Source organism: Neopsephotus bourkii, unplaced genomic scaffold, assembly GCF_033783945.1.
Source record: "Neopsephotus bourkii isolate Nb327-2 ecotype Australia unplaced genomic scaffold, CSIRO-AGI_Nbou_v1 NB_659, whole genome shotgun sequence".
NCBI classification, from domain to species: domain Eukaryota; kingdom Metazoa; phylum Chordata; class Aves; order Psittaciformes; family Psittacidae; genus Neopsephotus; species Neopsephotus bourkii.
In genome coordinates, this window is record NW_026901158.1 from 4408787 (window position 1) to 4430590 (window position 21804).

General features: G+C 53.6%; 2 protein-coding genes across 3 annotated transcripts in view; both read right to left on the reverse strand.

The window, feature by feature from the left end:
* Positions 1-349: 349 nt before the first annotated feature.
* On the reverse strand, positions 350-7950 carry BARHL1 (BarH like homeobox 1). Of its 2 annotated transcripts, none has more exons than XM_061352701.1 (4): positions 7529-7950; positions 5510-6233; positions 2440-2662; positions 350-1105 (listed from the first exon to the last, which is right to left on the reverse strand). In XM_061352701.1, exons 2-4 carry the CDS (start codon positions 5958-5960, stop codon positions 811-813), a joined length of 969 nt encoding a protein of 322 aa, XP_061208685.1. In that variant the 5' UTR covers positions 5961-6233; positions 7529-7950; the 3' UTR covers positions 350-810. The 2 variants fall into 2 exon arrangements, with proteins under 2 accessions (XP_061208685.1, XP_061208686.1); XM_061352702.1 differs by lacking the exon at positions 7529-7950 and adding an exon at positions 6358-7348.
* A 3233-nt stretch (positions 7951-11183) lies between these two features.
* CFAP77 (cilia and flagella associated protein 77) overlaps positions 11184-21804 on the reverse strand; it is a 60706-nt gene continuing 50085 nt past the window's right edge. Inside the window, exons 6-7 of the mRNA XM_061352330.1 lie at positions 20465-20554; positions 11184-11390 (exon numbers count right to left, since the gene is read on the reverse strand). Of these exons, the coding sequence (XP_061208314.1) occupies positions 11322-11390; positions 20465-20554 (159 nt within the window). The 3' untranslated portion in view covers positions 11184-11321. The remainder of the gene's footprint in view (positions 11391-20464; positions 20555-21804) is intronic.

Genomic DNA, 21804 nt, shown 5'->3' on the forward strand with positions numbered 1-21804 from the left:
ACACAAGCCGCGGAGGGGATGCTCCCAGTGATGGGAGGTGGGAAAGCTCCTCTTTGCTTTTCCCTCTCCCTCGGCGGCCGCTGCTCCGCCAGAGCAAACGAAGAAAGGGGCCGCGGAGCCGAAGCCCGTTTGTTTGTAAAGAAGTTTTATTTCCACATTTAAAAAAGGGGGGGAGCGGGAGCGGCTCTCCGGGACCCACCCCCCCCCCCGGCCGGCCCCGGTATACAGACTGACAAGAATCACTTACACAGATACGCCCTCGGGGTTCACAAATAAATAATTCATGTACATTTTGCGCAGTTTATTTACATTTGCCGCTTCCCCCCCCCCCTTTTTTTTTGTCTTTATTTGTAGTTACGGACGTCCCAAAGTCTCTGTCCGGACACCGCTTCCCCTCTCCCTGCCCCGGCCCTTCCCCTGCGGCGGGACCGGTGCTTCGGTATCGGGGAGCCGCTGGAGGCGGAGCCGTCCGTGACGGGGGAGCTCGGTCCCCACCGCGGTCCTTGGGGAGAGGCAGAGAGGCAAAGCCCCCCCCCTCCCGGGGGCAGCCGGTCCCTGCCCGAGCTCCGGGCGGGGGGCACATGGGGATGGGGCAGGTCTCCGGCTCTCCGTCCTGCCAGGCCTGTCCTTGCTTCTTGCGTTCTCTATATATATACTTATAAAAAGGAGGGGGGAGAGGTCTCATTTATATATATATATATGTATAGAGGGGGGTGAGCGGGAGTCTGTCGCTTGCCCGCTGCCCCGGAGGCGGGGTGGCCCCCTCCAGCCCGGTTGGGTGCCGGTGGGGCTGCCCCGGGCGGCCGGGGCTCACCGGGGTTGCGCGGCCCGGGGCAGGACGCCGGGCAGCGGGGGCAGGGGCGGCGGGGGCTCGCTGCCGCCCTGCAGTCCGTGGATGAGGATGCGGGGCACCAAGGGTCTCTGTAGGGCGGGGGGCGGCGCGCTGGGTCCGCGGTACAGGTAGAGAGCGGCGCCGGGGTCCAGGTTGGAGACCAGGCTCTGTGGGTAGAAGTAGGGCGAGGGGAACATCCTCTGGAGAGCAGAGTAGTTGCCAGCCTCGGCCAGCAGCTCCAGGCCCACCGCCGTCTGCCTTTTCCACTTGGTCCTGGGGGGAGAACAAGTCGAGAGAAGGGGTCAAGAAGGATGCACCAAAAGCCGCTCTTTTTACCCTTTTCAGACCCCCTTTCCTTGTGCATCCCTCTCCCCGCCGCTGGTGCCCGGGGCCAGTCCCTCCTGGACTGCAGGGATGGGATGCAATTGGATGCGATGGGTGGGACCAGTTCACTGTGGGGGGGACATAGCCCCCATTAACGGAGCGAGGGGCTCCTCTCGCTGCTGTCCCCGCCGCGCCAGCCCGGCGGGAGCGCCCAAAGAGCCTCCGGAGGCACCGGAGCCGCAGCCCGCTGGGGACGCGATGTCGGGGTGTAACCCCCTGCGATACAAACCGCGGGGAGCATCTGGGTCCCTTCCGGGGCTGTGAATTCCAGGTTACAAATCACGGCCCGCGGGATCCCCCAGCGGTGCCCCCGCCGCCGGGCACGGGTGATGCTGCCGCTGCTGCCGCGATGCTCCGGCCCGAGGCCCCGGCAGCTCCGCTCCGCCGCCCGGGGCTCCGGGACCGCCGACCCGGGACGGGGCTACCGGGGCCGGGCCTGGAGGCTGCGGGAGGCCGGCGGGGGACACGCGTAGGGCAGTGTGGCGGGGATATTCGTTTGTGCCATATATATGTATATGTCTATGTATATATGATGTATATGTAATATGTGTCTGCAGGTACATAGACACGAGCCCCCAACGTGTTGCTAAGTCGCGGCTCTTTGCCGGTGGCGAAGCGGTGCTGGAAATGGGGAGGAGAAGTTTGGGGTGTGCTAAAAACCGGGGTGAGGGAGGGTCCGGGGGGGGGGGAGTGGTGCAGCCGGGGGCTCCCTCGTTTCGCGGAGGTGGCAGTGATGGGGCTGGGGATGTCCGGATAAATCCACCGAAGCCGTCCCTCACCTCCAGCCCTTCCACAGAGTTGGCGCTGAAGCGCTAAACCGATTTCCACCAGTAAATTGTTCATCATAATAATAATTGTGTAATTACTGTAAAGGGTGTTAATTATTGATGCCCAAAGCAGTAATTGGTATCTATAATTAATGGGCCCGATGTGTTATGCTGTTGTGTTTAGCTGGGAAGCCCGGTTCTGCCTCCCCGCCTTGTTGGGGCTGGGGGCACGGATTGTACCCCCAAACCTGCCCCTCCTCGGCATCGGTTTCCTCCTTCTTTTGGGATAAAAGGCCCCCCGGGGGAGGACGACACACCGCACCTCTGCTGGTGGCAGGAGGGACGTCCCGCGGGGTGGTTGCGGGTTGCCCTGCCTGGTTTGCGGGTGCGGGGCCGGGGAAGGGCATCAGGATGTGACCCCATGGCTGTGAGCAGGAGGGAACGGTGCTTCATTACCTTCTGTTCTGGTACCAGGTTTTCACCTGCGTGTCGGTGAGGTTGAGGGAGGCGGCCAGCTCCATCCTGTCCTGCACGCTCAGGTACTTCTGCCGCTCGAAGCTGCGCTCCAGCTGGGCCAGCTGATGGTCGGTGAAGGCGGTGCGGGCTTTGCGCGGCTTTTTCAGCCGCACCGGGGGGCTGTCCCGGGAGCTGGAGATCTCTCGGTCCCCTTCTTCTTTCACTGAGCCGAGGGGGAGGAAGAGAGGCCAGGTCAGGGCAGGAAAGGAAGAGAAATGCTCTCAAAAGAGGGGGTCCCCACTGCAGCCCTGAGGCGGAGGAGCGAGGCTCAGGGCACGTTTGTAAATGTTAATCCCGGCTGCCCACGGGGTTCCCGAACTGGGCCCGGCTTTTCCCGGTCGCAAGGCCCCGGGTGATGGGGGGAGCCCCAGCCCGGCCGCGCTCCTACCCGAGGCCCTGTGCTCCGCGTTTCCCACGGGGCAGCACCCTCGGGGTGTACCCCCAAACCCAACCGCTTTCTCGATGCTTGGGTGCTATTGTATTTCGGTGTTATTGTTGTGTTTTGTCGTCCTTTCCCTTTTCTCTCTCTCTTTTTTTTTTGTTTCTTCTTTTTTTTCCTCAATTTTTCTCCCTTTTATTATTTTTTCAGACCCAAACCAAATCCAACACAAAATGAAAATCAGGAGCCCCCAGTTTTGGAGGGGAAGCTCCCTGGTGGTGCCGCTCCTTGCCCTCTGCTGAGGAGCCCCGGGGGACGCTGCCGGGGCCCGGAGCAAACCTCCCTTCTCCCTGGCGCACAACGAAATACGGGGGAAGAGGCTCCGCAAGCCTGCGCCCGGCTGTTATTTACCTTTAAACCCGCGGATTGGGGCGGGCTGGCTGCCGTTCGTTACCGCACTCGGTGCATGGGCACCGGCGGAGAGGTGCGGGAATTTACGCCGCTAAACGTTAAGTAGGGGAAGGGGAAATTTCCGAGCAGAAACAAAAAGAAAGGGCAAAAATTAAAGCCCCGTTTGTGCTCGCCTTGCCCACGCTCCTGGAGGAGAGGATGGAGCGAACGGGCTCGGCTTGTACAAATCGGCAGCGGTTGGGGTTTTTACAGGGTTTATGTTAAATTCGCTGGTGGCGGGGCCGGGCTGATTTCTCTCTGTAGGAAGACAATAATCCGGTTAATTGAGCCACCGGGGAGCGGAACCCTTCAACCAGAACTGCCGAGCGGGCACGGCTCGGGATGAGCGCGGAGACCGGCTCCGGTTCCCGGGGAAAGCGGCATCCGGAGCGGGCCGGGCAGGGCAGGGGGGTCCCGGTGCCGGTCCCGCTCCCCCCGGGGAAAGGCCCGAAAGTTTGTGCGGAGTTTGCCGCGGAGGAAAGCGGGGCCCGGCCCCCCGGGCTACCCCTGCGCTCCGAAAACTTCCTGCTTGCCGAAGGGCTGAGCTCTGCGGCGGCCCCGCATCTTCCTCCCCTGCTCCTGGCTAAAGCGATGGTTTTGTATACCATTATAGATATGTCACTTTATGGCTTTGCGTTTTGGCAAGGGGCAAATCCTGCCGCTGCCGCCGCGGGTTAGGCCCAGCCCCGCAGCCCCTTTGCAGAGTAAATCGGGGGCGATTTGCCCCCAGGAACAGCGATTTCCAAAGCAGCAAATAAAAGGATCGTGCTGGAGCGGGAACCTTCCCCGGCTGCCCCACTAAAGGGTGGGTTTACCCTCGTCTACGAGGTGGTTTTGCCCTCACTTAAACTGTGGTTTCCTCCACATTTAAGATGTTGTTTTGCCCCATTTAAAGTGTGTCGTTCCCTCCCCCCCACCCCCCCATTTAAAGGTGTGGGTTTTTCGCACCATATAAGAGATGGTTTTTCCCTTGTTTTAAGCGGTGTTTCTCCCCATTTAAGGGTCATTTTTCCTCCCATTTTAACTGTGTTCTCCCCTATTTAAGAGGTGGGTTTTTTCCCCTATTTAAGGGAAGTTTTTCCCCCATTTAAACGGTCTTTTCACAGGGGCTGTGGCTGCCCCATCACAGGGGCAGGAGAGGAGCAGAGAGGTCCCCGTCTCAAACTGGACCCCCCAGCCCGGGCTCTGCCGGCTCAGGGGGACGGGGGGACCCCGCGGTTTTTCTCCTCCCTCTCTTCCTTCTCCTCTCGGCGATTTGGGGGAAGGAGGTAAGCTGAAGGAATTCGGGGAGGGGGAATATAGGAGGCGAAAACAACGGCCAAGGTGGGAACCGCGGCTGTTCTCAACCCTGGCCCTGTAAAGCGGCGGGTCCGATCGCAGGCTCGGCCTATCCTGCCAATTTCCTATCAGCATCCCGCAAATCCAGCGGTCCCGCACGGTGCCATCACCTCCCCTGTCTGCCCCCGATGGGGACCCGCTCCTTCCCCTCCCGAGCACTCAGGAAACTCTTTTCCAGGGTGAAAGTTTCCTCAGGGGTGCTGGGGGCGCGAGGGGAGCGAGGACCGACCCCAACCCACCCCGTGCGGTCCCCTTGTCCGGGAAGGGCCCGCAAGGGCCCGGGAAGCCCGAGCCCCCGGTCCGGGGCGAGCAGCCGCGGCGGATGCGGCCCGGGGCTCCCTGTCTGTCGTGCTCGGTTTTAAACCACCTCAGAATAATAATGTAAATAACACAAATCCAATCAACCCCCGCCGAATTTCTTCTTCGTTTCTCCTCGAGCGGGGAAAGACCCGGAAACCCCGCGATTATTTTATTATTGTTTTCTTTTCCTTTTGTTTTTTTTCCTTTTCTCTTTCCTTTCCCATCACAATCCCGTCCTCGCTTCTCCTCTTTCCCCGCGAGAAGGAACGGAACAACCGGATCTTCCCGGCGCATCCTCCGGGCGCGTTTACCCAAGTGCCGATCGCCTCAGCCCCTTTCCACCGGCTCAAGCCCCTCCGAGCCCCCCAAGTTTTCCCAAGTTGGTGCCGACACCGCGGTCGTTTCGGGGACGACCGGTGCCGCCGTTCCCCATCACCGGGGCGGCTCCGCAGTGAGCTCCCGGCGCACCGGGAAGCTCTGGTGCCGCCGGAGGCTTCGGGTAGAGGCCGCCATGCAGAGTCCGGCGGAGTGCGCGGCTCTTACCTTTGTACTCTGAGTCCGAGGAGGAGCTGCTGGTGTTTTTCTCCATCTTCTCCCGAAAGTCCTCGCCGGGCTTGGTGGGGATCCTGCCCGCCGGCTCCTGCCCGCCGTGAGGTCCATTGGTGCTGGAGTAAGGAGCGCAGGCGGCCAGGGGCTTGCAGTCGGCCAGGATGTCTCGGATGAGGAAGGAGGAGGTGACGGTCCGGGACTGGGAGGGGGCCGAGACCTGCCCCGGCTGCAGGAGCGCATCCAGGCCCTGCCGCGGCACCGCCGCCTCCAGGCACTCGCGGCCCGGCGAGCGGGGCGAGGGGCACCCGCTGCTGCCCTCCGAGCGGGGGCTCAGCTCTAGCGGGGACCGGCCGTCGCCCACCAGCGGGTCCCCCTTGGGCACGGCCGGGCTGCTGGCTCGGTGGGAGAGGATGGAATCGATCCCAAACCCGGTGGAGCCCTCCATGGCCCCCGCGAGGTGCCGGCGCTCACACGGGCATTGGCAGGGCGGGTGCGGCGGAAGCGGTTTGGTAACGATAGTTAACAATAACAGGAGGGAAAATGAAAAATCGAAAAAATTAAAAAAAAAAAAAAGGAAAAATTATAATTTAAAAAAAGAGGGTAAAAAGAAAACGAAAGCGCAAAGTTCAGCCTGGGATCCGGGCCACAATTGCTGCAAGGCTCTCCGAGGCGCCGCGCATTAGATCCAGGGCTGCTCCGTCTTCAGCATCGCGCCCAGCTGCACTCACAGACAGACAGACAGAAGAAGGGGGGGAGAGGAAGGCAGAGTCAAACTTTGGCCGCGAAGGGGGTGGGGTGAGAGGGGACGGACCCCAACCTCACCCGGGGCCCCGGCCCCTTACCCGGCCACCCCACCCTCGCCCGGGGCCGCGGCGGCGCGGGCTGGGGGGCAGCCTGGGGGCTCCCAGCCGGACGTGGGGAGGCAGCGATCGATAGTGGTGCTTCGCAGCGCCTTAACCGCTTAATGATCCAGAAATCGATGGGGAAGGGCGAGGGGAGGGCGGAGGGGGTGGCCAGCCGTCGGGCGGCCGCGGCGCCCCCCTTCCCACCAGCACCTCGGACAGCACCCGAGGGGGGGGGAACCGGAGTCACCGCGGGGCCGGCGGAGCCATCAGCACCTCGGACAGCGGCAGGAACCGCGCCCGGGGGGGGGGCGCAGGGGGAGGAACCCCCAAGCGCTTTGCCCCGTTAGCAGGGGGACCCCGGCCCCCTCCGGGAGAACGCGCCCATTGGCCGCCGGGTGTTTGGGGGTGTCACTCCCCAGCGGCGACACCTTGCAGGTTCATTAACGGGAATTAATTGCTGCCCTGGTCCCGGCGCTTTCCGGGCGGTTTCCGCCCTCTTTGGCTGTCATTATTCCGCTGATGGGGCTCGTAATGGGATGATTAGCTGCGGGGGGATTCCAGGGGGGGAGATGTGGGGTAGAGAAGGGGAGGTTGTCAAAGGGCTGCTGCGCTCTGCTCGCCCCCCCCCCCCCCCCATTAACCGGTCTGAGGGTCCCTCCCGGGCTGGGAAAGTTTTTCTGGGCGTTAAAATAAAATCTAAAAATTAAATAAAAAACATATTAAAAGAAATAAAGAAAAGGGAAAGCAGCGAACGCTCCCCTCAAAGCCCCAGCGCAGAGGCGGCTGCTCCCAGCCCGCGGTGAGCCTCGGAGCTGCGAATTTCGTTGAATCCCCTTCAAAACCCGTTGCGAGGAAGCAGGATGCTCCTCGAGTGCGGGCAGACGGGGACCGGGCATCGCCTCCCGGAGCCGGGGCCGCTCCTCCCGCCCTCCCAGCGCCCAGCGGCGGTGCCTACCGGTGCAACTGGGAAGGGACCGCGCTCAGGGCGAATTTTTCCTGATGTCCATCCTGTTTTAAACAACCCCCGGCCCGCCCTGCCCGTTCCCTGCCCGTTCCCTGCCCGTTTCCTGCCCGTTTCCTTCCCGTTTCTCCCGGAGACACCAAGTTTCCTCCCTCCCGCCACGTCGCGGGGTTTTGCTGCTTTTGGTTTCCCCGTCTGGACTCCCACCTTTTCCCGGTCACAGCGGCTCCTGCTTCCTCCTCTCGGGCTCATTTAGGGGCTTTTCCTGCGGGTAGACCCTTCCCTTGGAGATGAGCAAAATGTCCACGCCCGGGTGCGTGGAGCTGCGCCGCTCCAAAGCGGTGTCGCCGGTTATATCTCAAAGACTCGATTTCCTCTGTTCCCCACTTCCCGGCCAGGCAGATGCATCTTGTCCCTCTTCCAAAGCCGCCCTTGGCCGGCAGCTTGGAGGCGATCAGGAAGGGGAGAGCCCCCCCCCGCCCCGGGAAGCCCGGCTGCCAGCTGTCGGGCAGCGGCGCAGGCAGGGCCCCAGCACCTCCCTGCCCTCGGCCCTGCAGGCTCGGGGCCGGCTGGGATCGGGGCAGCGGAACAAAAGAGCCTTGCAGCGGGATAAGCCCAGGGACGAAATCGGCACCGCCCGGTCGGTGCCGGTCTATGCCCCCTGCCCAGGATCCCGCTGCTGCTCGGCCCCGTCTTCCTCCCCCTGGCACGGCGATGCCAGGGACCGGGCTGAAGGGTTCGGAGCTGCCGGGGAGCGGTTTTGCAGCATCCGCTGGGCAGGACCAAAGCAATGGGTGTGCAGGAACTGCTCCCAGTGAGAACGGGCAGAGACCCCAAAGGGGTTTCCCACCTCTTTGCAGTGCGAGTGTGTTGGCACTGACTGCCTCCCTATGCAACCAGCAGACCCATTTGGGATGGAGATTGGCACCGGGATCAGGACCAGCACTGACTCTGTGTTAGGGATGGGACCAGAGGCAGCGCTGGGAGTGGGTTTGGCATCAGGATTTGGATCAGCCATGCAGAGACAGGGCTGGGCTGGTGGGTCTGCTGCTGTGTTTCCTTCCCTTGAATAAAGCACCTGCCTTCAAACAACCACAAGAAAGTTTCTAGATCAGGCCCACTCTCTGGTGCTGGGCAAGGTTTTGGTGTGTGTGGGGAGTCCAGTCCTCATCCCTGAGTGGACACTATATTGTGTCACCCTTGGTCAAGGCCCTGGGGACAGAGACTGTCACTCCTAGGCCATACTTGACGTTACAGATGCACTTTTTTCTCATGTTCTAATGGCAGTGGGACTGACATGAATTAATATCAATTATTATTGTTATTATTATTAAGGGGGCTTTTGTTTTTGTTTCTGTTTTTTTTCTTTCAGAACTAGATTCCCCAAGGCAGAGACGTGCCTCATCCTGCCCATATGAGGTGTGTCCCCTGCATCACTGGATAAGTGGGCTTCAAATGATTTGTCTGTGGCTCCCAGCATAGATAAAAAATCCCATGTACAGACAGCTAAACAGTGTACACTGCTTCCCCTGCCTTCCCTCTGTGTGTCTGCCTTTAAACCCCATTTTCTAGACTGTTCCAGTTCCCAACTACACAGGCATGGAACAGACAAGAGGGGATCCCTGGTGTCAGTTGGGTTTCCAGTTCCTCACAAGCCCCACTTGCACCCCAGGTTGGCTTTAGGACTCTGGCAGCTTTGCCAGGATCCGGTGCTGCGGATGGACACGGTCAGGCTCTCCTGGCACCAGTTGCCAGTGGAGCTTTGGTCCTGGGGCTACAGAACAGGGCTGACCCCGAGTGTTCCCGGAGGTCTGGGGTGCCGGGGGAGCCCTGATGGGGCTGGGGGACACCCGCAGAGCTGGACCCTGGTCTGGAGGGCAATGAGCTGCTGAGCTGTGGCCATGACCGCAGCAAGGGTTAGTCCAGAAGAATCTGCTGGTGGTTCCAGAGCGGCATCCGGAAGGGTCTGGCTGAGGGAGGAAACTCCCCGGGGGCTCTGCTCTACTGAATCTCAATCGGGAGCCAAGCTGGGGGCTCGCAGAGGCCGTGCCCAGGTGGGCACAGGGAGGGATGCTCAGCGGGGACCGGCTTCGCAGGGATGCTCCGGTGAGGAAGCGAAGGCACCTTCGTGAGACAGCGGAGGGCAGAGCGGCTCGGGGTGTGGGGGACGAGAGAAATGGGGGGGGGGAACAACGGGGGTCTCAGTGCCGGGGAGGAGCAGGGCCCGGCGGTGGGGAACCTGCAGCAGCGCTGGAACCCCCTTTGCCGGTGGGTGTCACTGCAGGACAAGGAGCGGCCGGTGCCGGCCGGGGCTCGGGACCGAGCATGGCTGGGGCACGGTGAGGGGGGGCCCGCTTGGGGCGGCTCTGTCACCTCCAAGCGCCACCGAGCAGCGTCTCCTCCTGAACGCGCTTTGTTTGGCTCGGCCGTTGCTTTTCGGGTTCTGGTGTCTTTGCTGGCTCGGAGCTGTCCCAGGCCAGGAGGTCTCCATGGGCCTGGTTCCCACCAGGTTTCTTGGGCAGCCCTTTTCCAGGGGTGCAGGACTCCCTGGGGGGGCTTGCATCCCTCTGTGAACCCCAAGGATCCGAGCAGTTTGTACAGGTGGGCACGGATGCTGTGGCTGGAGGAAGGGCTGGAGGTGGGCAGTGGGGCAAGGCTCAGGCTGGGTTTCTCACACATGCATTAACTGTGTCATTTTGGGCAGGACAAGTCATTTACGGCCCAGCTCCCCTTCCCTGGGGAGTGGGAAAGGTGTCCAGTTATAATGCGACCGTGCCAGCCCAGCAACCCGTACTGTCATCCTCCTGGTTACGTTAGATGGGTTCTATTTAGAGGCCTGTGCTATATAGAAGGACCCAGGTACCAGGGTTTCCCCTGTGTGGAGCAGGTGATTCCTTTCTCCCTCAGCTCAGGTGTGGGCAGGGTAGAGTTTGCTACAACTGCTTCCTTGTATAAAAAGCAGGTTGAGGCACCACCTGCCCCTTAGGGGGCATGGGAAATGCCAGAGCAGCGGCTGTGGAGCCTTCCTTGTCCTGAAAGAGGTAAGGAAAGCTGCCCTTGCAGCTCAATTTGTTGTTGTGTCTTGAGCAATGAAGCTTAATGTTGTGAAGCACTCTGCTTTTTGAGGTTGGGGTTTAAAAGTTTGGCTCCAAGTGCTAACAGGCTGTTGAATGGGAAACCTGAAAGCTACCATTCGACTTAAGTATTATGTGGTACAGCCTGAGTTATAGCAATAGATGTGAGAAGCAGATTGCATAGGAGTAACTAATTATTCCTTGAGCAACCTTGGAGATGCACAGTTAATCATGGTTGTTACCAAGTGATCTTTTCTTAAGGTGAAATGCCCTGTTGGTAGGAGATGGGTTTTACACGCGTTGGTACCGAGCTGGGGTTTGAGTTGGTGTTGGTGGAGTTTGTGTTTGTGCAGCAACTGCTTGAAGTGGCTCAGCCCTGAGGGACAGCAGCAGCTATCTGAGGGTAGGTGTGGAAACAGGCTGGAGCCATCTTCAAGGGGAGGCAGGGCTCTGTGGTGAGGCCTTGCTTTGGCAGAGTGCTCAAAGCAGATGTTTAGATGCCTTCACACAGGCTTTGTTGAATTAGGCAGTGATGGGAAGCTTATTTGGCAGAGAAATGGGAAGGACTGATGGATTATGAGGCATTATGGACTTGATATCAACTGGGATATGGTTGCATTTAATATAATTGTGCAGAATGAGCAGCTTTCCCTCTGAGGCTGTGCTGGTGTGAGTGCTGTGACTTTGAGCATGATGGGGATTGTGCTGATCAGACTGAGTAAAGGTGTTGTGTGACTGATAGAAAGCAATGAACAGGCTGAGACAGAATCATTGCCTTTCAAATGCGATTTATTTGGCTGTATCTATATTAGCATACTTTCAAAGACAGAAAGCCTATTGCCTATGGCTGTCATAGGATCCAAGGGCTGCGATGCCCAGCACAGTGCTGTGTGGGTCTTTTGGGGCCCATGTCCCACAGGCACCCCTCAATGGGTGGCACTGAATGCCTTCTGACGAGCCCAACGATCTGGAAGAGTACTGAGGTGAGGCTTGACCTGTAAGAGAAGGAGCAGACACACAATTGGTTACAATGAGCAGCCAGCCAGAGAAAACGGGTTGTGGCACAAGCAGGAAGAGGACTGGGTTAGCACAAGGGTTTGGCCTGTCTGGGAGGTGCTGCTCCAGCTGAAGTTAAACACAACCTGTTTGAAATGAGGGCTAGTTTTCTGATTGACTTCAGGAGATGCTTATTCTGCCCTAGTAACAAGATCCTGCAGTCTCACTGTGCTCTGTTGGTTGTGTGATGTTTCCAAATGCTCTCATACCTTAAGGTGAACCCTGAAATAAATGTGGATGGTTTTCTACAACAGGGGACCTCTGTGATTCACTGGGGGGCCAGGATGGGCCCAGAGCCTATCAGGGACTCTTGCATGACTTGGCCAATGACCACAGAAGCAGCCTTTCTCCAGGAATCACCTTTAGTGTGGTGGTGATGGGTGAACAAATCCCAAGACAAAGAAAGGGGAAGTCATCTGATTGACTTCAGGAGACGCTTATTCTGCCCTAGTAACAAGATCCTGCAGTCTTACTGTGCTGTGTTGGTTGTGTGATGTTTCAAGATCATCTGGAAGAGAAAGGCCCCAGGGCCCTTTGGGGTGAGCGCCCTTTGGGGTGCTGCTTGCACACAACTCATGCAGCAGACTTACACAGTAAGTGCAAAGTTACTGAGATGCTCATGGAATGGTTTTGCCAGGGGGTGGAACAGGTTTATGCGCCCCAGTGCAATCCCTCGTGCCATACATCTACCTTGTGTGGATGTGTGGAGCTGCCTCCTGCCTCCCCCTGCTCCCCACTCAGGCTGGCTGGATGTCAGGTTTTGCATATGTAAAAATACGCCGGCGTCTTTGCCCTGGAAAGCTTGCTAGTGATCTCATTAATCAAGACAAACAAAGCGTAGTTAGCTGTTCCCCCTCTCTGGAGGTACTTACATATGCATTTCAGTGCCGAACTTCAGACAGTTGTTTCTGGGTGTTTTTGCTTTCTCACAGGTAGCAGCAGAGACATAAACCGCACCCCAGGAAGGAAAGGGGGGAGAGGCAGAACCCAGGGCTGCTGGCATAGGTGGGTAGTCCCTGGGATCTGGGACAGTCCCCAGCTGGGGCAGCTCCAGCCTCCTGTTAAAGATGCAGGAGTTATTCCCTCGGAGCTGGGATTGGTATTAAAATCCAGTGCCTGCAGGCAGGGACAGGGGAGCTGCTTCTCTGGAATGTGCCTCCACCTTTCCCATCGTGCTGCCTGCCCAGCAGTGCTGGGAGCTGGGCAGAGGGGAACTCCTGCCTGGGACTGGGTTGAAGCTGCAGTTCATTCACTGCAGTCTTGGCAGAGAGCTCCCAGGTGAGCAATGTCACACTGAGCCACAACTGGCAGTAATTAAAGTTAGCAGAGCCTTGACAAAGTCGTGAGGGATGCCAGCTTCTGCCCTCAGCATGAGTAAGTGGGAAGCACCAGGTGTGGGACAGGGGACAAGTGCTAGCTTAAAAAATGAGAAACCCTCTCCTAACAAGGGCTAGAAATTAGAGTCAAGATAAGGATGTTCTTGGGTCAAAGGTCTTACTATGACAGAGACTGGTGTTGAGAAGTCAATGCCAGTGATGGATCCTCATCTCTGATACTTCTAATTCATATTCTAAATGATGAACCAAAGACACTTCCTCTAGGCACAGCTGATGATCTTCACCATTGCTCTGGTGTGGACATGGGCTGTTATGCCAGGATGTTGTCTGAACCATGGATTTAGAGCACTGGCTGTAGCAGGACAGGAACATAGTTTGTAGGCAGAAGATTGTTGGTTTTCCTTGCAGGATGATTGAACTGCAATGGTTTTCAGCTGCTGATTAGATGCAGTGTTCTGCTCTTGTTCATTGTATTTGTCATTGACAGATTAAAACCTGCAGGACCCTTGCAGCTGGGGTGTTGTAATGTCAGTGCTTGCTTCAAAGAATTAGAGGGGCAGTAACAAAACACCTTATCATTCCTAAAACTTAAATATGTATTTGGGTGTTATTTTCATTTGGGTTTCTCAGTTATGATAATGTTTTGAATCTGAGGACTGTAAATGATCACTTGTCAAGCATTAGTACAGCCACGTATGTGTTGCAAGCAGTAGCACGTATGTTAATGGAGGACTAATAAATAGCATGTGGGAGACAGAAAAACTACGCTCCCCTGACAGCAGCAGAACATGTACTCCACAGACCAACCAGGGCTTTGTGGGTGCTATCGATGTTGGGCTTGGTGAGGTAGGTGCTGGGCACTGTGAGCACCCTTGGGTGCTCAGTAAGCTTAGCTACTGGGTGGAAGTGCTGATTAATGTAGCTGGATTAAATGGTTTGTAATGATTTGTGGGAGGTGTTGAGAAAGAGCCCATAAAAAGGGCTGAAGCAAGCAACAAGCAGCACCAGGCTCTCCTCCTGTCCTTGTAGGACCCATGCTTGGCTTCAGGGAGATGTGGCTGTACCTATTCCTCTTGCAGCACCCGCCTGGCTCTGCCTGCTCCTCAGAGGTAGCCTCCCAGCCTTGTGCCATTTTTCACTTTAACAGCAAAGCAGCACCTAGCCTCAGCCTAGTTTTTCCATCATCCATTCAATTGAATCCTTTTAGAGGATGACAAAACACTTTCTTGAGCTCTCTTTACGGGAAACCAATCTCTCCTCCTTTTTCAAAACCTCCCTCATTTACCAGAGTCTAACAAATCCTTGGCCTTTTAAGTCCTCTCCTGTTTGTGTTTTATTTCCTTTCTTCCCAAACCCAGCAGATCCATGTTTGTAGATATTTTCTGGGGGGGGGAGGGAATACAATACACAATGTGAATGAAGAGGGGTAGGGTGTACACACTGACGCACGCCGCGCCGAGCATCCCCGTACAGACAAAAACCCCACGTGCGCGCACATCGAGATGCAAATGATTTCCGTGAAGCTATCACTTGTAAAGCTTGACAGAAAATAATGAGAAACACTAAATCTTTTATAAGGTCAACACTCAAGCAGCTGTCAAACAAGAAAAGAATTTAGCGAAAGATCCGCAAAAACTTCCATCGCCTCATTAAATCCAACAGGGCCGGGGCCCGGTGTGGTGAGGAGGCACCGGGGCGCCTCCGTTTTGTGTCAGTAATTTGTGGTGGAGGAAGAGGGAAGACGAAACAGCCAGCGCCGAAGGGGCCTTGGGGGAGGCTGGGGAATCGTTAGTGCGCCAGGAGCGGCCTCGGCTCCTAATTGGAAGCATTGGGCATTATCAACGGAGGATTTGCCTCGGCTCCCTGACAGCTCTCTAGGCCTGGAATGATAGCCCACTTGTCAGTGTAAAAGACCATTAAAAACAAACCATTTTGATTTAATTGGAGGCGGTGTGCTGGGGGCCCAGGTGAGACGCTTCATCAGCTGATGTTGGCTGCTGATGCCTTTTTCCCCCTGTATTGATGGCTTTTTTTTTTCCCTCCCTTTCCTTTCAAAAACTGTCTAGGAAAGAGAAAGAGGTGCTGAAAGATCCTTCACAGCTGCATTGAGAGCGGCTTTCAATAGGGTTGTCAACAAATGCCATGACAAGTTAGAGAGCGGCAGGTACTTTTAAAACAGACGTTATTTTGTCCAAGATGAGCTGTGCTTGGAGGTGTGTGTTGGATTATTAAGGTTACAAATACTGTGGCTTTTCCTGGCAGTAGTGCTCTTAACTGGTTTAATGAATGGGGTTAGTTTTTTCTTTCCCCACCTTTCTAATTCTAAGAACGTAGGGAAAGGCAGGACAAGGGAATCTGGGCTAAATGATCCTTATCTGCTTCAAATGTAGGAATGTTTCAAATAGTTCTTTTGGCTGCTGTTATTTAATGCCCCAAAGAGATTTGGGAGGTTTTTTTTGCTACCTGAAAATAAGGGTCACAGATGTTTGCTGAAGTTCCCTGGTCACTTGGTACGTGCAATAGGATGAGTAAAGGAGAGTTAACCCACTGGAGCTGTAACCTAATGTGTACCCCTCTGGTATCAGACCAGAGTGGCGGTTTTCATACTGACCTCATGTGTTTGAGATTTGAATCCTGAGCTTTTTCATGCCAGGCAGAAGTTTTACTTCAAACTAAGTTGTCTGTTGGTAAACAGCATCTTGGCAGAAGGCAGAATAGGTCCATGAATGAAATCCCAAGTCCATTTAAAAAGCACTTCTGTGGATTTGTGTATGAAACAGTAGGTAATGTTGAAAGCGATGGTTGGTGCTCACCTGTTAATCAACACTGTGTGTGTGGTTTTACCCTACTGCAGGCACCCCAGATCTATTCCTTCATGTGTAAATGCTCCGTAACAACAATGGGCATTGGTTGCCGACAGTTGCTTGTGCTGTCTTTGGGCACCCAGACTTGGATGTAGATGGAACCTGGCCTGGAGATGGTGCAGGGGTGTTGTTTTCCCTTGTCAACTGGGAGATGCTGGAGAGCAATGAAGATGGCAGAGGAATGACGGGTTACCATGTCCTTCAGGGAGGCACAAGGAGGTGCTGAGCATGGCAGAGGGCAGCATTAGGGTGTGATGAAGTTGAGTGTCCAGGACATGTACAAAGGGATACCGGAAAGGCTGGACCATTGGACAGCCACCAGGTGACACTGATATTCTGATTGTTTCTTTTTTTTTCTTGGTCAGCCAGAATCCCATCTGAAGGGAGGTCTGATCTGGTACCATGGTGACAGAAAGCTCTTGAACTCATCGCTGTATTATTTAACTGCTATTTAGGGCCCTGGAGACAAGTTTTGGAACACTTCAACTCCATGAAATTTTGTTGCCCTCAAACCTGGGTAGGATAAATGCCATATCTAGAAAGTCAACCCACTGTGTGTATGAAGCCCAGGTTATTTAAACAGAGTCTATGGCTTTTCTGACAAGACAACAGTTGCAAGATTACATGAGCTGTGCTTGTCAGTTCAGCTCTTCAGACAAAAATAGAGGTAAGGCATTAAAAAGGAATGTGGAACATTTTTGTGTGTATGTGTTAAACTTCAACTGTTAATTCTGATGAAGGATGAGGCTGTGAGCAGATATCGGATCCCTGGTGAGAATCAAATTCTGGAGCCCAGAATTTTGCTGCAAACTTTATACAGTGGGGATTCTTCTAATTACTTTCAGTGGAAATTTACCTGACAGAGCTTTCCCAGGTAGCACAAGGCGTATGCGGGAGAGCCGCTCAGCCGTTGACAGAGCCTTTGATTTAGTGCCAGGTTGCAAATTAAGTCTTTTGCCAAGGTACCCGAACACTTGCTCGTCAATTGCTTATCGCTTATTCATATCGTGCATCGAGTGCAGCCTGTTTCATCTGCTGGGGAAGGCAGTGTGTGTTGACAAAAATGTTGTCCAAAGTGGTTGCTTTTTCTTTCCTCCCCCTGTTTGGTCAAGTAAACAAGACTATTCTCCCCGAAAAGCCACCCTGTGCAAGTTGGAATCCTCTAATGAGCAAAGGAAAAACCCTGGTGTGTGTCAGTGACATGCAATGCATGCAGCTATTTTGACACACGGGTGAATTGTGTCCTACATTGCTGCTGTGTGAAGGTGTGTGTCCTGAATCCTTCTGGTTGACTTGACAGAACGCTGGCAATCTACTGCAGAATGGCTAGTGCTGACTCACTGGTTTGGACTGTGACTATCAGATATTCCGATGGAGTCTCACTCTGAACTGGCAGAGACAAGGCTGTGGGGATGCTGTATTTTAGGTGACAACATCCTTTCCAGAGTTTGATGTCATTCTGCTTGGATGCGTGATGAGTAGTGATGAGTGATACAGGGATAGGATACATCCCAAGAGCACGGGGGCAGGGATATACTTATGTCCATGCTGGGTGCCTGAGGTACAGAACATAGTCCCACATCTACAAATAAATGAAGCCTTGGTCCATAGTCCCAGCTGTGTTGGCAAAATCTGAACTCAGGAATCATGTCACTGCAGGCAGAGCAAGGCAGAGGCTGTTTGTCTTGGGGAAAGCTGACTTGAGGAAGAGGAGGGCAGTGGAGAATCTTGCTGAGGTGAGCAAGGAGTTAACTTCTGTTTGGTTTTGTGTAAGAAATCTCCAATTCAGCAACTTTCCCTAATGAACTGCCCATCAGGACATGACTGTCTCCCTGTGACCTGTTTGTCTCAGCAAGCTGGAGGGCCCAGGAGACCACAAGCCAGGTCAGTCCTCCAGAGCGAGACGTGGAGCAGGAGCGATCACCCGGTGTGGGAGAGCCTCTAAATCACCCGGTTAGCTTAACAGCGTGGGTCATTATTCTAAAGCAGTGGGGCTGAAACCTAAATCCAAATGAAAATATAGTCAATTTGTCCATACTTTACTGACTGAATGACTATGTAATGTCATGCAGCCCTGGTAATGCAGGGAGCAAGCTGAGGCAATTAGTGGGATGGCAAAGGTCCTTTGTTTTCTTGTCTTCTGCTTCCTCTGCATGCTGTAGCATGGGGCCAGGAGATAGTCTTGCAGGACTGAATGGAAAACCCAGATTAACAGCCAGTATTAACATCCACACCCAGTTTCTGCAGTTCTCTGCAAGGGGTTAGGATGGGAATAGAAAAATCATCATTGATGATTTTTAGGGGTTTAAAGGAACAAAATCTCATCTTCCTGCTACCCCCTGCTTTGGGATACAATGATCTCAGCAGCTGGGTGCTCTGCAGTGCATTCCCCAGGCCCAGAGCAGGCCAGGCTGAAAGGCATCATGCCAGATGACAGGGGTAACTGAGTGACAAGAAGGGCGAGTAGCTTGAGGACATATCACATCCTTGCACCAGCCTCAGGTCACATGGAAAAATAGTCTAAAGTGGGGCTCTGGTCAGGGATGTGGAATCTGTAAATGTACTTGCCCAGAGTCTGAAGTTGCTCTCAGGTAATGAGCACCTTCTGTAATAGCCAGAGCGGGTCAGTGTCATTGAAGGCTGGAAATAATAGGTGGGAGTCTCCTAACAAGCTTTCTGTGAAGTGATGTTTTTGTGGTTGCTCTTCCTACTCTTTTTGAGCAGTAGAATGAGGGTGTTGTATGGATTAAAGACAGTATTTTGGTAAACTGCCTACAGTGGTTAGTGCCAACTGCTGGCCTTCACAGGGAACTGGCTCTTAAAAGAAGTAAAGCAGTTATCCATGACCACAGAAAAGCTTGAGAAAAAGCTTTCATGAGGACAGAAACACTGTAAGAACAAGGTCCTTCCCTTCTTTGGAGCACTGCTCTCTATTGTCACCCTCATGAAGGCAGAATAGATGGTGACATCTGAAGACCCTGAGTTTGATTGATAGGTTGGTCCAGTTTGTCTTTCAGGACCATTCTACCACCAGCTTTACAGAGGTAGTTAAAGCACAGTTTGGAGGCTATCGAGTGTCTTCGGAACTATTAACTTTTTGAGGGTTGTTATTGCTTCTAATTGGGTGAACACTTATGGATGTTCAAGAGAACTTATTTTTCTATGGAGGAAACCATGCACTGAACCTCAAGTGAGTAGTGAATTTCCTGATCCAAGATCTAACATGGGCTGTGCCTGTTAGATCTGCAGCTGGGGAAAGGCAAACCTTCTAGGTTAACATAATGAGAGAGGAGGAGTACAGGAAATCTGCAGGGGCTGTGCAAAGTGAGCTGTCCCTCCTCCCCAGATGCTGCTTCTGGGAAGGAAGGGAAGAAGAGAGGAAGGAGAAAAGCAGAGAGGAGAAGCAAAGACTCGGGGGTTTGAGAGCTGTGTCTTGGGGGGAGAAACCCAACCGCAATCATGGTTGAAACAAAAGGGAAAGCATGAAGAAAAACACAGGCTGAAAAATGAATAGTGATGGAAAGGTCTGGGGTGAGAGGAGCTCTAAAGAGGAGGCTTGCCCCAGTATCTCGTGTGACTTACACAATCTGTTTAACAGCGATCGGTCATGTTCTTTCCCTGACACTAGCTGCAGCAGCAGCTCTGTGCTGACAGGCAGTGGGGAATAAATGATTACTGACATATGCTAATCGGACAGTCTTAGACAGGACGTAAGAGGAATACATCAAGGTGGTGCAAAACACATTTCTTGGTTGAAACTCTCCAACTTGTATGAGTAAATTAGCTTCAGGAAGTCACGAGCCTTCTTTGTTGTCTTAAACTGCAGTTAAAAATCAACAGCATGGCAAAAAAAATAACCTCATCAGAACAAGGGCTGAGGCAGAGGGCTGAAAGGCTCTTTGCAGTGGTATCTATCAATGCCAGATATGATTTTGGCCACGTAAACTCCCTGCAGGGTTTCAGTGCTTTCAGACTTCCTGGAGTCTCCTTTTCATTCTGCTTGCCCAGCTCTTTTCCCTTCCTTCCTGAAATACCCCCTAGCTCTTCACTTGAGGTTTCACTGTAATTTACACCACAAACATAGCTAACAGAATACAAACTACTACCCCAGAGCATAGCAGGATGCACAGATGAATTCAGGGAGGTGTTTAGATCCCATTGTCAGAACAAGAAATCTTCACCTTCACTCTCATTTGGATCAATTAAAGGAGGTGTCACGCACATCTGTAACCTGGCTAGACCCTCTGCTCAGGCTCAGGGTGAATATAGTCGATCAGGTAGTTCAGAGAGGTTTCAAAAGTGCAGGCTTTCTGGAAAGCTATTTCTTGGGGTGAAAAATTCTCCTTGAAACTTCTGATGTGGTTTAAATTGGTTATTGTGGAGGTGGTTAAATGGCAGGCTACCAAAAGGTATGTTTGGCTGTTCTGCTTGTGTAGGATAGCTGTGGGAATACCAGCAGAAAACAAAGGCCAATCCAGTACTAACTGTAGGACATAAAAAGATGCTTTTCGTCTCGTGAAAAGGCATGAAAGTGCACACAAGTTAGAAAATAAGTCATTAAACCTTTATCTGGGCATCCACTGCCTCTCTTCCAGGTCTTATGGCTGCAAAAAGTACCCCACCCTGAAGTCCAAAACAGGCTGATGTTTGATGGTATCCAGTGCAGGACCATTTAGGGTCTGGAGCTCTGAGGAAGAGCCTAGTGTCTACCTTTGTTGTGTGCTAAGGTATCTCCTATCCAGACCCTGTGTGTTATCAGGGCATGTGGGCAAGGTTAGAAGGTGTCCCTGAGTTCAGGCAAGTGCTCCATACCTTCTCCAAGCTGGGCAGGTGCCAGGAGGACTCCTTCTTTGGAGGCAGTGGGTTTTTTCGCAGGAATGTGGTGCGAGTTTCACGCGCTTTCTCTTTCTGTAACCAAAGGTAAACAAGAATAGGCTGAAATGGCTGCAGATCTATATACATCAGGATAATGTCATGATGTATAAGGTATATAGACATATATAGGTGGTGTAATGACACAGAGGTGAGCAAGACTAAAAGTCTCTTTGGATGGATGATCACAAGTGCCTGATCTGGGCAGTTTTTCATGCCTACACAGCCAATACTGATATCTAAAACATACTGATGAGACAAACATGAGCAGCTTCCAGCTCTGTGTCTGCTTTATATGGCATCCCAGTGAGATAACTGCTGCCTGCGCTCTGAGCTAGAGCAATGGCTCATCACTAGCTGAGAAAGTCACTTCCACCACTCCCACTACAGGAGGGTTTCCTGGCTGTCCTGTATGCTGCTTTCCTGATTAATTGCAGTTTGCAGTGCTTCATAGTCCCCCTGTGAGCCAGTGCAGGTACCTGGTGAGTGCTTTAGCCATGTGAAACCTTAGGGAATCTGTCTGCTCTTTGGTCTAGGATGTGGGTTTTTAACTGATAATTGGTGGCTGCAGGCTTTGGGAACTTGATGGAGGGAACCTAGTGATTAAAAACATCTATCATTAATAGGTAAGGTAGGGATGGGCTTTTGAGCACCCTAGGCTTGTGTATTCATAAAGTGGCTGCTAATTAAGAACACTGTATTCTTGCACTTCAACTATAAAGCATAGTTTGTGATGGCAGTAAGCCCATTGAAATTGGTCATTACCATATTAGCTCGACTCTTCTTTGAGCCATTAACTAATAAAACAGTCATTGGCTGCTTTTAAATGTTCTTACAATATTGGCTTGTTTAACAGCACAGCATTGCACTCTAACAACTGCTCTGCGTGCTGGCATCAACCACACCATGCCAGGATCAGAGCTGATGCTGGTCCATTTGTTGGTTATTCCATTGCTTTGTCCACTGTCACAGGTAACCAGAGCAGAGCTGATGCTGTCCAAAGGAAAGCCTGCAAAGCTTCTGGCATGAATATGACATAAACACTGAAGATAATCTGAAACGTAATTCTTTGTTACAGCAGGGTGTTTTACTATTGTAGCAATGCAAAAAGAACCAGAGCCTCTGTTTCAACTGATACTGGGAATTTAGCTGGGCAACCTGTACCTAGAGGCATATATCGATGCAGACAGATGCTTGATGGTAACTAGAAAAGTATCTCTGTGGGATAGGTGTCTAAGCCTTTGAAAGGCCTTGGCCAAAGCAGTGTTGCCCTGGAGAAC

What these genes read in the sequence shown, in the direction of transcription:
- BARHL1 (XM_061352701.1), bottom strand. Translation starts at nt 5,960, where the DNA reads ATGGAGGGCTCCACCGGGTTTGGGATCGATTCCATCCTCTCCCACCGA. An exon ending in CTCGGACTCAGAGTACAAAG is followed by an intron (nt 2,663 to 5,509) that starts GTAAGAGCCGCG and finishes CCCTCGGCTCAG; the next exon opens with TGAAAGAAGAAGGGGACCGA. An exon ending in ACCTGGTACCAGAACAGAAG is followed by an intron (nt 1,106 to 2,439) that starts GTAATGAAGCAC and finishes TTCTCCCCCCAG; the next exon opens with GACCAAGTGGAAAAGGCAGA.